The sequence below is a fragment of the Oncorhynchus masou genome, chromosome 4 (genome assembly GCF_036934945.1).
Source record: "Oncorhynchus masou masou isolate Uvic2021 chromosome 4, UVic_Omas_1.1, whole genome shotgun sequence".
NCBI lineage: Eukaryota > Metazoa > Chordata > Actinopteri > Salmoniformes > Salmonidae > Oncorhynchus > Oncorhynchus masou.
In genome coordinates, this window is record NC_088215.1 from 734,749 (window position 1) to 746,897 (window position 12,149).

At 41.5% G+C, this 12,149-nt stretch overlaps 1 protein-coding gene across 4 annotated transcripts; it reads left to right on the forward strand.

Moving 5' to 3' along the window:
* The first annotated feature begins 269 nt into the window (after positions 1–269).
* Positions 270–10,975, forward strand: LOC135521009 (TNF receptor-associated factor 5-like). Of its 4 annotated transcripts, none has more exons than XM_064946916.1 (11): positions 270–450; positions 3,455–3,694; positions 4,472–4,535; positions 4,832–4,933; positions 5,100–5,264; positions 6,255–6,332; positions 7,168–7,242; positions 8,458–8,550; positions 8,672–8,812; positions 9,302–9,473; positions 9,886–10,975. In XM_064946916.1, the coding sequence occupies exons 1-11, from the start codon at positions 383–385 to the stop codon at positions 10,485–10,487; spliced, it is 1,800 nt and encodes a 599-aa protein (XP_064802988.1). In that variant the 5' UTR covers positions 270–382; the 3' UTR covers positions 10,488–10,975. The 4 variants fall into 4 exon arrangements, with proteins under 4 accessions (XP_064802988.1, XP_064802995.1, XP_064803002.1 ...); XM_064946923.1 differs by having other exon boundaries at positions 357–465; XM_064946930.1 differs by having other exon boundaries at positions 357–465; positions 3,462–3,694.
* Positions 10,976–12,149: the final 1,174 nt, after the last annotated feature.

Genomic DNA, 12,149 nt, shown 5'->3' on the forward strand with positions numbered 1-12,149 from the left:
TTGGGTTTGATCGAACTACTAGCTCCGTGAACTGTAGCCTATAGTTGAATTATCACAATGTATTTGAAAATAACTTGAAACTTCCCAATTTTTCAACTCTCAATGTCCAGCAAATACCATTTTAAACCTGTGGATGCATAAAAAAGGGTCAATTTCTTCAGCACCCTACCTCGATACGATTCAGGGAGGCTATGCAAGGTGCCAACCATTCATTTTATTTGACAGCGTTTCAGGATACGATCATTTAAAGGGTGTGAACCGTGAACACAGTGCCGTTACATTCACTTCCTGAAACATTTTCCGCTCATATAGAATTTGCGGCACGCCGAGTTGTGACGTATAGCCTGGGCACCACACCGTACTGTGCAGACGTTTTTGCCATATGAATGTGGATGTAAATTACAAAAGTAAACCAAGAACATCGTCGCACATTCTGTTTTTAAAGACACGGTAAGAACGCACACGGTAAGATCTGCCTGCTCAGAGCTTCAATGCAACGGTTGTTAATTATGTAGGCTATGAAAACGAAAGCAAAATTATTTCAGTGTTCCTTTTTGACTAAACAATATAAATACAAAACTCCTTTGGATGTCGTGTTAACATTAAAATAATCTATTTTTATAATAATCGTGATGTTTTCATATATTGGAATCATAATTAATTATGCTGTTCTTCAGCAGTGGGGATTCCCCGAAATTGTAGTGCTGCAAAGAGCGCATAATTCCGTCGCGGCTTTTGTCTTTCTCAATATAACGTCAATGAATACCCTCGAACTGTTAATGTAATAATACAACATAAGCCATGTTTGGCTTAATTGTCCATTGTCTCATTAAGGATTTGCCGCGCACCATTACCGCGGGCTGCGAGGGGGTTACCCCAAAGACAGAATCGCTGATTCCACCAGCACTAAGCCACTAGGCTAGGGGGATTTCTGAAAGGGAGATTCTGATGAGACAATCCACGGTCCTTCATGGGTGCCGATTGAGAATCATAGGAATATTTGCTTGATTTAACATGTTAGAAGATGGAAACTTTACCACACACTAATGCCTTTCTGAACATCCCGACAAGCAGGGCTGTAGCTAGGGTCTGAGTTTTAGTGAGGTCTGGAAGCACCCCCGCCACCATTTCAATAGATGGTAAGACAGTTGAAGCTCATTAACTGCATTTCTATACAATTTAAAAACACTCAATTGCTATTTGGAGAACCTCAAAAATAGCAAAAATGACCCCAGCCATTATAACATTGGTTGCTGTAGCTTCATTCACCTCGATCTACAAACGTATACAGTTGAAGTCGGGAAGTTCACATACACTTAGGCCGGAGTCATTAAGACTAATTTTTCAACCACTCCACACATTTCTTGTTAACAAACTATAGTTTTGGCAAGTCGGTTAGGACATCTAATTTGTGCATGACCCAAGTAATATTTCCAACAATTGTTTACAGACAGATTATTTCGCTTATAATTCACTGTATCACAATTCCAGTGGGTCGGAAGTTTACCTTCACTAAATTGACTGAGCCTTTAAACAGCTTTGAAAATTCCAGAAAATGATGTCTTGGCTTTAGAAGCTTCTCATCTTTGAAGGTACCACATTCATCTGTACAAACAATAGTACGCAAGTATAAACAACATGGGACCATGCAGCCGTCATACCACTCAAGGAAGGAGACGCGTTCTGTCTCCTAGAGATGAACCTACTGTGGTGCGAAAAGTGCAAATCAATCCCAGAACAACACGCAAAGGACCTTGTGAAGATGCTGGAGGAAACAGGTACAAAAGTATCTATATCCACAGTAGAACGAGTCCTTTATCGACATAACCTGAACAGCCGCTCAGCAAGGAAGAATCCACTGCTCCAAAACCACCATAAAAAAGCCAGACTACGGTTTGCAACTGCACATGAGGACAAATATAGTACTTTTTGGAGAAATGTCCTCCGGTCTGATGAAACAAAAATTTAACTGTTTGGCCATAATAACCATCATTATGTTTGGAGGAAAAAGGGCGAGGCTTGAAAGCCGAAGAACACCATCCCAAACCTGAAGCAGGGGGGTGGCAGTATCATGTTGTGCGGGTGCTTTGCTGCAGGAGGGACTGGTGCACTTCACAAAATAGATGGCATCATGGGGTAGGAAAAGTATGTGGATAATTGAAGCAACATCTCAAGACGTCAGTCAGAAAGTTAAAGCTTGGTCGCAAATGGGTCTTCCAAATGGACAATGACCCCAAGCATACTTCCAAAGTTGTGGCAAAATGGCTTAAGGACAACAAAGTCAAGGTTTTGGAGTGGCCATCACAAAGCCCTGACCTCAATCCTATAGAATATTTGTGGGCAGAACTGAAAAAGCGTGTGCGAGCAAAGAGGACTCAGTTACACCAGCTCTGTCAGGAGGAAGGGGTCAAAATTCACCCAACTTATTGTGGGAAGCTTGTGGAATGCTACACGAAACATTTGACCCAAGTTAAACAATTTAAAAGGCAATGTTACCAAATACTAATTGAATATATGTAAACTTCTGACCCACTGGGAATGTGATGAAATAAATAAAAGCTGAAATAAATCTCTACTATTATTCTGAAATTTCACATTCTTAAAATAAAGTGGTGATCCTAATTTTTACTAGGACTAAACATCAGGAATTGTGAAAAACTGAGTTTAAATGTATTTGGCTAAGGTGCATGTAAACTTCTGACTTCAACTATAGCATATTAGCTAAACAATTAGCCCCTACACTTTAACTCGCATCAACTGAGCACCGGAATTCAACACTATAATTGTATATGTACAGAGGGATCTGTTGGCAGAAAAAGTATTTTATTTACAAAAAGGTCAACAAATAAGTTTTTACAGATGGGTCGGAAGTTTTACAGACAATTTCATGCAATTCTACATGTTTTGCCATGTTTGTATGATACGAGAGTGACTACCAGAACGAATGTGGGCCCCTTGGATGTCAGGACCCCTGGGTACATGCTTTGCGATCCGGGTCGGTAATTCAGCCATGAAAGTTTAGCTGGCTAGACTAACGACTCATTTACCAATCTAAAAAAGGTTAACAGTCATGGTCTAATTAAGTGACTGACAATGTATTTATTTGTATTCAAAAATGTTACAGGAGGTCCAGACCCCAGTGTCCTCATATGTAGCTACGACCTTGGTTATAAGTCCATGTGAACAAACTCCTTAAAAAAGATAGGTTTGTTTTAAAATGTGGGGATATTACATAAACCCCTCCCCCTATTTACTAAACACTTTCATGCACAAATGTTTGGACTATATCTCATTATGGAGAGCTTTGAATGGGATTTTCTGAATGTTAAAGTCATGCAGGTAGTCAGTCAATTGCAGGACTTCTGGAATAGGAAATGTTAATGTCAACAGAGTCTTTGTAGATGTACATTTGCATAGGTCAAAAACTGTCCAACATCTACCGCACACCTGTCAGCCTACAGATTGCCATGGCAACAAAGGAGAGTGACCCGAGTGGATCTGGAGGACTCTCCAGGCAGAATTCGGGAGTGGCGGGACCGTGGGAATCGGACTTGACTGCAGTGCAGCACAGTTTGAAGTTTGTGAAGAAGCTGGAAGAGCACTATGTTTGTCCCACCTGTAAAGGAGTAGTTCTCAACCCACACCAAACTGGTTGCGGACACATCTTCTGCTACCGCTGCATCCAGGGGCTCCTGTAAGAACAGTAGTGATAACAAAACAGCCATTTACTGCATGTTATGTGTTCATTTACACAGTGAGGGGGGGGGGGGGGGTATGTCTTTGGGTCAAATCCATTTTAATTCCAGTCAGTCTAGGAGTTGAATCGAAATTCTATTTGTGATTTGAAAATGGTCCCTCTGAAGATTGTATTAGTGTTTAAGTAAAAAAATATGTCTCCAAGCTGTCTGAAATTGAACTGGAATCAGCCCTCAATTGTGCAAGATCTGTCACAATTTAAAGGGGAAGTTGGTAGAGAACAGCACTTACAACGCCAGGGTTGTGGGTTCGATTTCCATGGGGGACCCGTACGAAAATGTACACAGTCACTACTAGAAGTTGCTCTGGATAAGAGTGTCGTCTAATTGTCAGTTAGGTGGTTTCTCACCCTGAAAGTAGTCCAATGGGCCAGGAGAAATGAATCCGTTCTTTTTTTTTTAACTGCCACTGCAAACTTCAGCCACCACAAGATTGGAAATGAAAGCATTTGAGCATTGTTTTTTTTAATGGCCACATTACCATAAAGTAACATCAAACCAAATATGGAGTGAATTGTAGTTAATTTCAAGTGATTCGGCCTTTAAATATATATTTTAAATTTGTGAATTAATCAAGTTACACAATTCTGAATTTACTCTTTAATAATGTGTTAGCCCATTGAGCTAAAGGGCCATTCTTTGATACTGTAGGTAAGCATATGTCATAAGTTAAAAGTCAGCAATCATATTGAAATGTGATGCTCTCTTTTGTGCAGGGAAAACTCCCCAGCCACCACCCCTGCCTGTCCTTTGGACAGAGGTTTGATCAAATCTGATGAGGTGAGATTAAGAAACCATGGTTCATTTGGGAAGAAAGCGAAATATATGAAGAAATACTTTAGGCATACTTTATTCAGAATCACTTTCGCAGAGTACAGTTTTACTGATAACAACTGATGTCTACTTTGTATTTTCACTGGTACATAAAAATATTTTGGGGGTTTTACTTTTCATGAAACTTTAAGACACCAAACCTACTTCATTTGTAAGACAAAATGATTTTATTGACAGAAATTAAACAATCATGAGTGTCTTGAAATGTAAAACAATACTACACAATTTACCATTTCCTGCAGGTTTTCCAAGACAATTGCTGCAAAAGGGAGATCTCAAATTTAGAAGTTTACTGCACAAACTCCCCCAACTGCTCCCACAGAATGACATTATGTCGGTTGCAGGTAAATCCCACAAGACACCATAAGTACCAAATGTTACCCGTTGCTGTAGTAAATACGAGAGAAAACGCCAGCTAAAACAGGACTGTAAAATAAATCATTAACAAATGCTCAGACAGCAACATGACCAAACATTTGATACATGATATACATTCCCTCTCTTTCTCAGGAGCATCTACAGGCATGTCAGTTTGAGTCATTGCAGTGTTCCAATGCAGGCTGCAGTGAGATCATGCAACGTAAGGACCTGCAGGAGCACCTCAGAATCAGTTGCTCCTATCGTATGGAGCCCTGTCACTACTGCAAGCATCCTTACACATGCTGCCAGCTCGAGGTGAATGCCAGAGGAATTGACTGTTTTAATATGTTCTTACTCTTGCAATGGTCAGGGTTTCCATTTTATGATATGAGGACTTTCGATTTGCTGTTGTCCCCGGTGGTTTATTTGGGATTTTCTAAGATGGTGGAACGGTCCTCAGGCTCAACATGGTATTTTTACTCTGTTATGAAACCCCATAACTAGCCTACTGATTTTGCTGCACCTGTTATGTCTAGGTGTCTTAGGCCTAGGTAACTGGATTTAAGTGCATATACAGTACATGAGAAATCACTGTATGCACCTAGGTGTTGAATGCATGTACTCCGGACACAGCTACCTTAACTCAGGTCCAAGGCCAGCTCCGTCTTGATCTTTTGGTCAGCCAGTCCCAGCTATTATTATTTGTTCAGATGGTGACAAAATAAATATGTACCAAACTACGAAAAGGCCTGCCCATTCAAAGAGGTTAACTAACACAAAGAAACAAACAAAAGGGTGGCTGGGGGGCTTCTGGCCTCCTCTTTCTCTGACTGACAATCACTTTAATTGGCTGCAGCTGATGTGTTTCTCAAGGCTTAGCTCAGCATGTAGACCTGATTGCTGCCACCTGGGGATGGAGTGTGGAAGTGTATCCTGGAAATGTGTTGCCTAACTCTCTGCTAACACTATGCTACCCCCCATATCATAACAAGTAATATTAAGGAAGTGGATTGTCCTTCAACTGTGTTCCCCCTCTAACCCTTGGTTGTACTACATTTAGCCAAAGATAATTTTTACAGTCTGGGAATTAAATACAGTAATTCTCCCAACAGGTGGCGCAAGTGACCTGAATGTATGTTTGAATCCCTCACACTTACTGCAGTCTCTTAACAGTTCACAAAACTACAAGTGCCTTTGACAACACTTGAACGAAGCACTTTTCAGTCTATTATGATATGATACTGTAAGTCACTAAGAAGGAACATCCTTAATAATCACTTATTATTTCTGTTCGGACTCCACCAGGATCATGAGAGGCATTCATGCCCAGAGGTTGAAATCAAGTGCCCCAACAAATGCTCCCAGATGATTAAAAGATGCATGGTAAATATTCAGATATGACCATAACATTTGTTTTATTTGCTGAATGTATTGTTTGAAGAGGCTCATTTATTGTTTGAAGAAGGATTTTCTATATTCCTTGACATTTTGCCACAAGCACATACACTGATTGTACAAAACATTAGGAACACCTGCTCTTTCCATGACAGACTGACCAGGTGAATCCAGGTGAAAGCAATGATCCCTAATTGATGTCACTTGTAAAATCCACTTCAATCAGTGTAGATGAAGGGGAGAGACAAGTTAAAGAAGTATTTTTAAGACATGGATTGTATATATGTGCCATTCAGAGGGTAAATGGGCAAGACAAAAGATTTAAGTGCCTTTGAACGGGGTAGGTGCCAAGCACACCAGTTTGAGTGTCAAGAACTGCAACGCTGCTGGGTTTTTCAGGCTCAACAGTTTGCCTGTATCAAGAATGGTCCACCACCCAAAGGACATCCAGCCAACTTGACACAACTGTGGGAAGCATTGGAGCCAACATGGGCCAAAATCCCTGTGGAACACGTTCAACACCATGTGGAGTCCATGCCCCAGCAAATTGAGGCTGTTCTGGGGGGAAAAGGGGATGAAACTCAATATTAGAAAGTGATCCTTATGATCTGTACACTCGGTGTATAATACACTGTACAGCTGTTTGTAAAACTGCATGAGTGTGTAGAACTAATTTGGTTCCTGCTTCTACATCTCACCCAATCTCACTTATCCTTTTCTGTCTGACTTCTCCCCTCTCTTTTTCACCTTTTTATACCCTCCCCTCACTCTCCCTCTCTGACTAACACCTCTTTGCTTTTAATGTACTCTCTCTCTATCACAGCTTGAAGACCATGCTGACAAGTGTCCTGAGGTGCAGACGGACTGTGTTTTTAAGAAATATGGCTGCTTTGTCCGGGTTGGTGGACATACTTTCTCACTCTCTGTGCTTTGGATTCTAATTATACGCCAAAGGAAATCTAGGTGTAGTCGGACAATCTCAATTTATCGGTTGGGCTGGAAGCTCCACAGTCGCAATGATTGCATTCTCAATGGGTCGAAGTCCTTATTCGACCCTCTTGGATGGGTAGTGGCTGACACAGACGTCGTGTGGTGATAAAACAATGGCCTTGTAACAATTCACGACAATAAGTAATGTCTATAGTGTCTCCAGAGTATCAGAAAGAACAAAAATATATGCAACATCCACTATTTTACTGTTGATAAGGAAATCAATCAATTGAAATAAATAAATTAGGCCATGGGTGGTCATGGGAGGTCATAGGCCCACCCACTTGGGAGCCAGGCCCAGCCAATCAGAATGAGTTTATCCACACAAAAGGGCTTTGTTCCAGACAGAAATACTGTCCGGGTGGCTGGTCTCTGACGATCCCACAGGTGAAGAAGCCCGATATGGAGGTCCTGGGCTGGCATGGTTACACATGGTCTAAGGTTGTGAGGCCAGTTGGATATACTGCCAAATTCTCTAAACAACGTTGGAGGTGGCTCACGGTAGAGAAATTAAAATTATCTGGCAAACAGTTCTGGGGGACATTCCCACGCTCAGCTTGTTAAATGCACGCTCCCTCAACTTGAGACATCTGTGACATTGTATTGTGTGACAAAACTGCACATTTTAGAGTGGCTTTTTATTGTCCCTAGCACAAGGTGCACTTGTGTAATGATCATGCTGTTTTATCAACTTCTTGATATGCCACACCTGGATGGATTATTTTAGAAAAGGAGAAATGCTCACTAACAGGAATATAAACACATTTGTGCACAAAATTTATAAGCTTTTTGTGCATATGGAACATTTCTGGTATCTTTTATTTCAGGTCATGAAACATGGGACCAACACTTTACGTTTATATTTTTATTCAGTAATGGTAATAGGTGTTTATATGAACTAGTCCTATACAATACAACCAAAAGACACATGAATTTGTCTTGGTTCAATATCAGCCTTACCCATCGTGACAAGTTAATGTCAATACAGTATGTATAATGAGTGTTATAATTTTCATGTCATTGTTTGGCATGTCATTCCTAAACATGTCTAGACATGACAGGCAATTGTTTGGCAACAGATGATTGCCACACAACTAATTGTTATTTCTTTCTGTGTGGACAGGAGAGGAGAGCCCAAGTTCAAGTTCATGAGGAAACTGCTCTCAATGACCATATCCTCCTGGTTCTGGGGAGCAACACCAAGCTGGAGACACAGGTAGGACCAATCACTACCCAGAACCTTTCTCAAGTTAGGATTCAGCCCTTATAGTGCCTTGGTCATTGTACCAAAGGGCAAGTTGTACCTGGATACTTAGACCATTCCTCTGACCCGGCAGATGGCAATCCTCCAGCAGGAGGTGCTGCTGAGGCACAAGGAGCTCCAGGAGAGGAGCCGCCAGGTCAGTGGTCTGGAGAAGGAGGTCCACCCACTGGCCCAGCAGGTCAGCCGATGTGACAACACCCTGTCTGCAGTACAGGTAAGAAGCAGTACTGTATTGTAACCAATACAACACCCAGAGGCCTGGCTGGTCTAGTGGGAATGTTGCAGCATTTCTATAGTGTAGGTACAAGTTTGAATCTGGCCTACTGCCCTTTTACACAGCCACTCTCCATCTTTCCCCACTTGCATCTTCTCTCTGTTAAAAAAAATCTGAAAATACCTTAAAAATATTTATGGAAAAATGCACTCTTTCTGCAGTACAGGTAAGAAACACTGCTGTTACTGTTAATGGAACCCAAAGCAGGAATCATTAATTCACACACTGCAATTAATATAACCCTTTGGTCATAGGAATCAAAACTTTAGGATTCTCATAAGAGAGACTACCTGTATTATTGTGTTTGAGGGCATGCAACAGAAAACGTTTTAAAACATTTTGTTTGGTGCCTAATGATTATGAACACTACCCATGTAAATAGCAGTACTGAAAATAAAGTGTTACCGTTTTCTGGTCGTCCATGTACAGAGGTCTCTGGAGGAGCAGCGGGATCACATCTCCAGCGTCCAGCTCCAGCTCGAGGAGCTGTCCAGTGTATTTGGCCCTGGTGTGGCCCGGGAGGAACTGGGCCAAATCAGAGCGTCCCTGGACGCCCTCAGACAGCAGGTGTCCGTCACGGAGGGGCTCAAAGACCACCTGGGTGAGTGGAGGGGGTCCTTAATGGTCTGGGTGAACTAAAGGTGGATTAGAGATCATTCTTATGGTTTCCACCGACAGTAAGCTCATGAAGTGTGAAAAGTGGGTCTTGTGAAATGTAACTGCGTTATTTGAATTATGGTAATACTGCCTCTGTCTTTGGCAGCATAGTCCACAGAATTCAAGTAACTCAGTGGTTACCAATCCCGGGTTACTGGAAGACACAAGACTTAGGGCAATAAGCTAACGTCTCCAAGGCTTGTAACAGATTATGGAAAGACTCAAAACTGTTAGGCCAATGATCTTAAGTCTTTAAGGCGATTATGAGCAAATAATTAACATTGTTCTGACATTTATTAAAATTACTTGTGGATTAATTAAAGTATAAAAAAATTAATCGCCCATCTTTCCCCCAGGGGAGTTGAAGGAGACCTACATGCGCCACTCGCGCCTCCTCAGCATCCATACGGCGCAGCTGGAGTGCAACGAGGAGCACTTCAGAGAGCTCGAGTCCACCTCGTACGACGGCAAGCTCATCTGGAAGCTCCGTGACTACCGCAAGAGAAAGGAGGCCGGGTCTCAAGGCCAGGGACCGTGCCTGAGCAGCGCGCCCTTCCACACGGGCCGCAGTGGCTACAAAATGGCCGCCAGGGCCTACCTGAACGGCGATGGGGCCGGCCGGGACACCCACCTGTCTCTCTACGTGGTCCTCATGAGGGGCGACTTCGACCCCCTCCTGCCCTGGCCCTTCAGACAGCCTGTGTCATTGTCAGTGCTGGACCAGAGCGGCACCAACAACCACCTGACTATGAGTTTCAAACCCGACCCAGAAAACACTAGCTTCCACCGGCCTGGCTCGGCCGCTGCAACCGCCAACGCCCCCACCAACGTGGCCTCTGGCTTCCAGTGCTTTGCCTCGCATGCCCAGCTGGAGACACCCAAGAATGCCATATATGTGAGAGACGATACGCTCTTTGTTAAGGTCAAAGTAGACACGAGCGGTTTGGAGGACTTGTAGAGGGGCCTTAAAGAACTGGTTTGAGATCATTTCAAAAACAGTTAGCTAATGCTTCAAAGCTCAGTGCAGGCCAATGCCTCAGCCGTACTCCAAATTTAGCAAACAGAAAGTGTCAGCAAATCCATGCATTTTTCCCCAGATACTGAAACGATAAAGCAATACAGATATTGCAGTGAAGTATTTACATTTTTTTATTGCTTTAGCCTTGTCTGCAGACTGCTGGTATATGTTCACTGAGGATTCAAGTGTTAATGCTCCCCACAGATATTGTATTTTGTGGTAAAGTCCTACAATCAGAGAGCATGCAATCTATTAATTGTCAATTGATGACATCTCAGGGATTAATGGACAGCTGTTAAAAGTAGTTGATGTAATTGTAATAACTTTACTGAATACGCCAATGTACGTTGAAGGTTTATATACATTATTTGGAAATGTAAACATTATAAAAGTAAGAATGCTTATTCATTAAAGTTATTATAAGGTGTTATCATTGAGTGAATTGTTACATGTGTTTTTCCTTAAATTTTGTGGTACATGCATAACAATCATCCATGCGTTTTGTTTATAAATGATTATGTTTTGCATTGTTTAAAGTAGTTAGGGAAACCAAATGTGCTTGTTCAAGTAGTGATGAGTAGAGTTGAAGTGACATATTTTTAATGCTATAAAGTAAACAAAAGTAATGTAGGTTCTATGTCATTGTGTTACCACCTTGAAAATAAGACCTATAAGGACCTTCAATACCCTCCAAGGGTCTATATTAAAGAAAATTATTAGCTAATCACACCCTTTTTAGTATTTTTTTTTTTTTACAATTTGAGGATCGGGTGTCTAAATAAAGAGTGTAGTTTGTTTTTTCTTAAATGTTTTGCCCAAATGCCAATTCAACAACTGTGATAGAAAAATGACATATTTACCTGATCTGTTTGATATTAATATACTTAACTAATAGTATGACATTTATGTTCTATTACATGTCTGTGTGAATTGAGAGGAGCCTAAAAACCTACAGCTGGCATTTCATAGATAAATGTGGTGGGTGTAACCAAGAGAGAGAGCCTGGAGGAATAAAACAAAACCCTTATTGTATCTAGTCCTTCTTGCATCTGGGAAACAACACCAGAGGCAGATGACCACAGGATAAACCCAAAGTGGCTTATGGTGCCCCCAATCTGCATGGGAGGGGTGGATTCAGCCATGACTTAGTATCAGTTACAAAACTCTGCATTGTCTGTAAAGGTTAGGCTACTCGGCCCAACAGTCGAGAGTGTTGGGTTGACTAGTCTCATTATTGCAACAATTAATGAATATTAAATTAAGATGATTGTTTGAAGAAATTACAAAGTCTCTCTCAGTAAGAATTTTCCACGACACAACCCATTCGTGGTAAACACTGTGCATGTTCGCTCAAACGTAAATTAACCTAAAAAGTAAAATGCAATATGCTGCTCTATACCGTGTCTTCTATTGAATGCCAGCCTATGTTTCCGGGATGAGTACAACAAAATGGCACTTAAGCGCAACAAGAAAAATATACGTAACACTGGAACCATTGTTTAGTGGAAAATCCAAGATGGCGTAGCAGTAAGTCGTCCTGTCGTATCGTCTCTCTGTAAATATTGTCTCTTTTTCGTTTTAGATATTTTTCTTCGCATATCT

Bases quoted from the DNA above. Each gene is read 5' to 3' on its own strand.
- LOC135521009 (XM_064946916.1), top strand. From the start codon at position 383: ATGAATGTGGATGTAAATTACAAAAGTAAACCAAGAACATCGTCGCAC. The intron at 7,243-8,457 runs GTTGGTGGACAT...CTGTGTGGACAG, and splicing joins AATATGGCTGCTTTGTCCGG to GAGAGGAGAGCCCAAGTTCA. The intron at 8,813-9,301 runs GTAAGAAGCAGT...GTCCATGTACAG, and splicing joins ACACCCTGTCTGCAGTACAG to AGGTCTCTGGAGGAGCAGCG.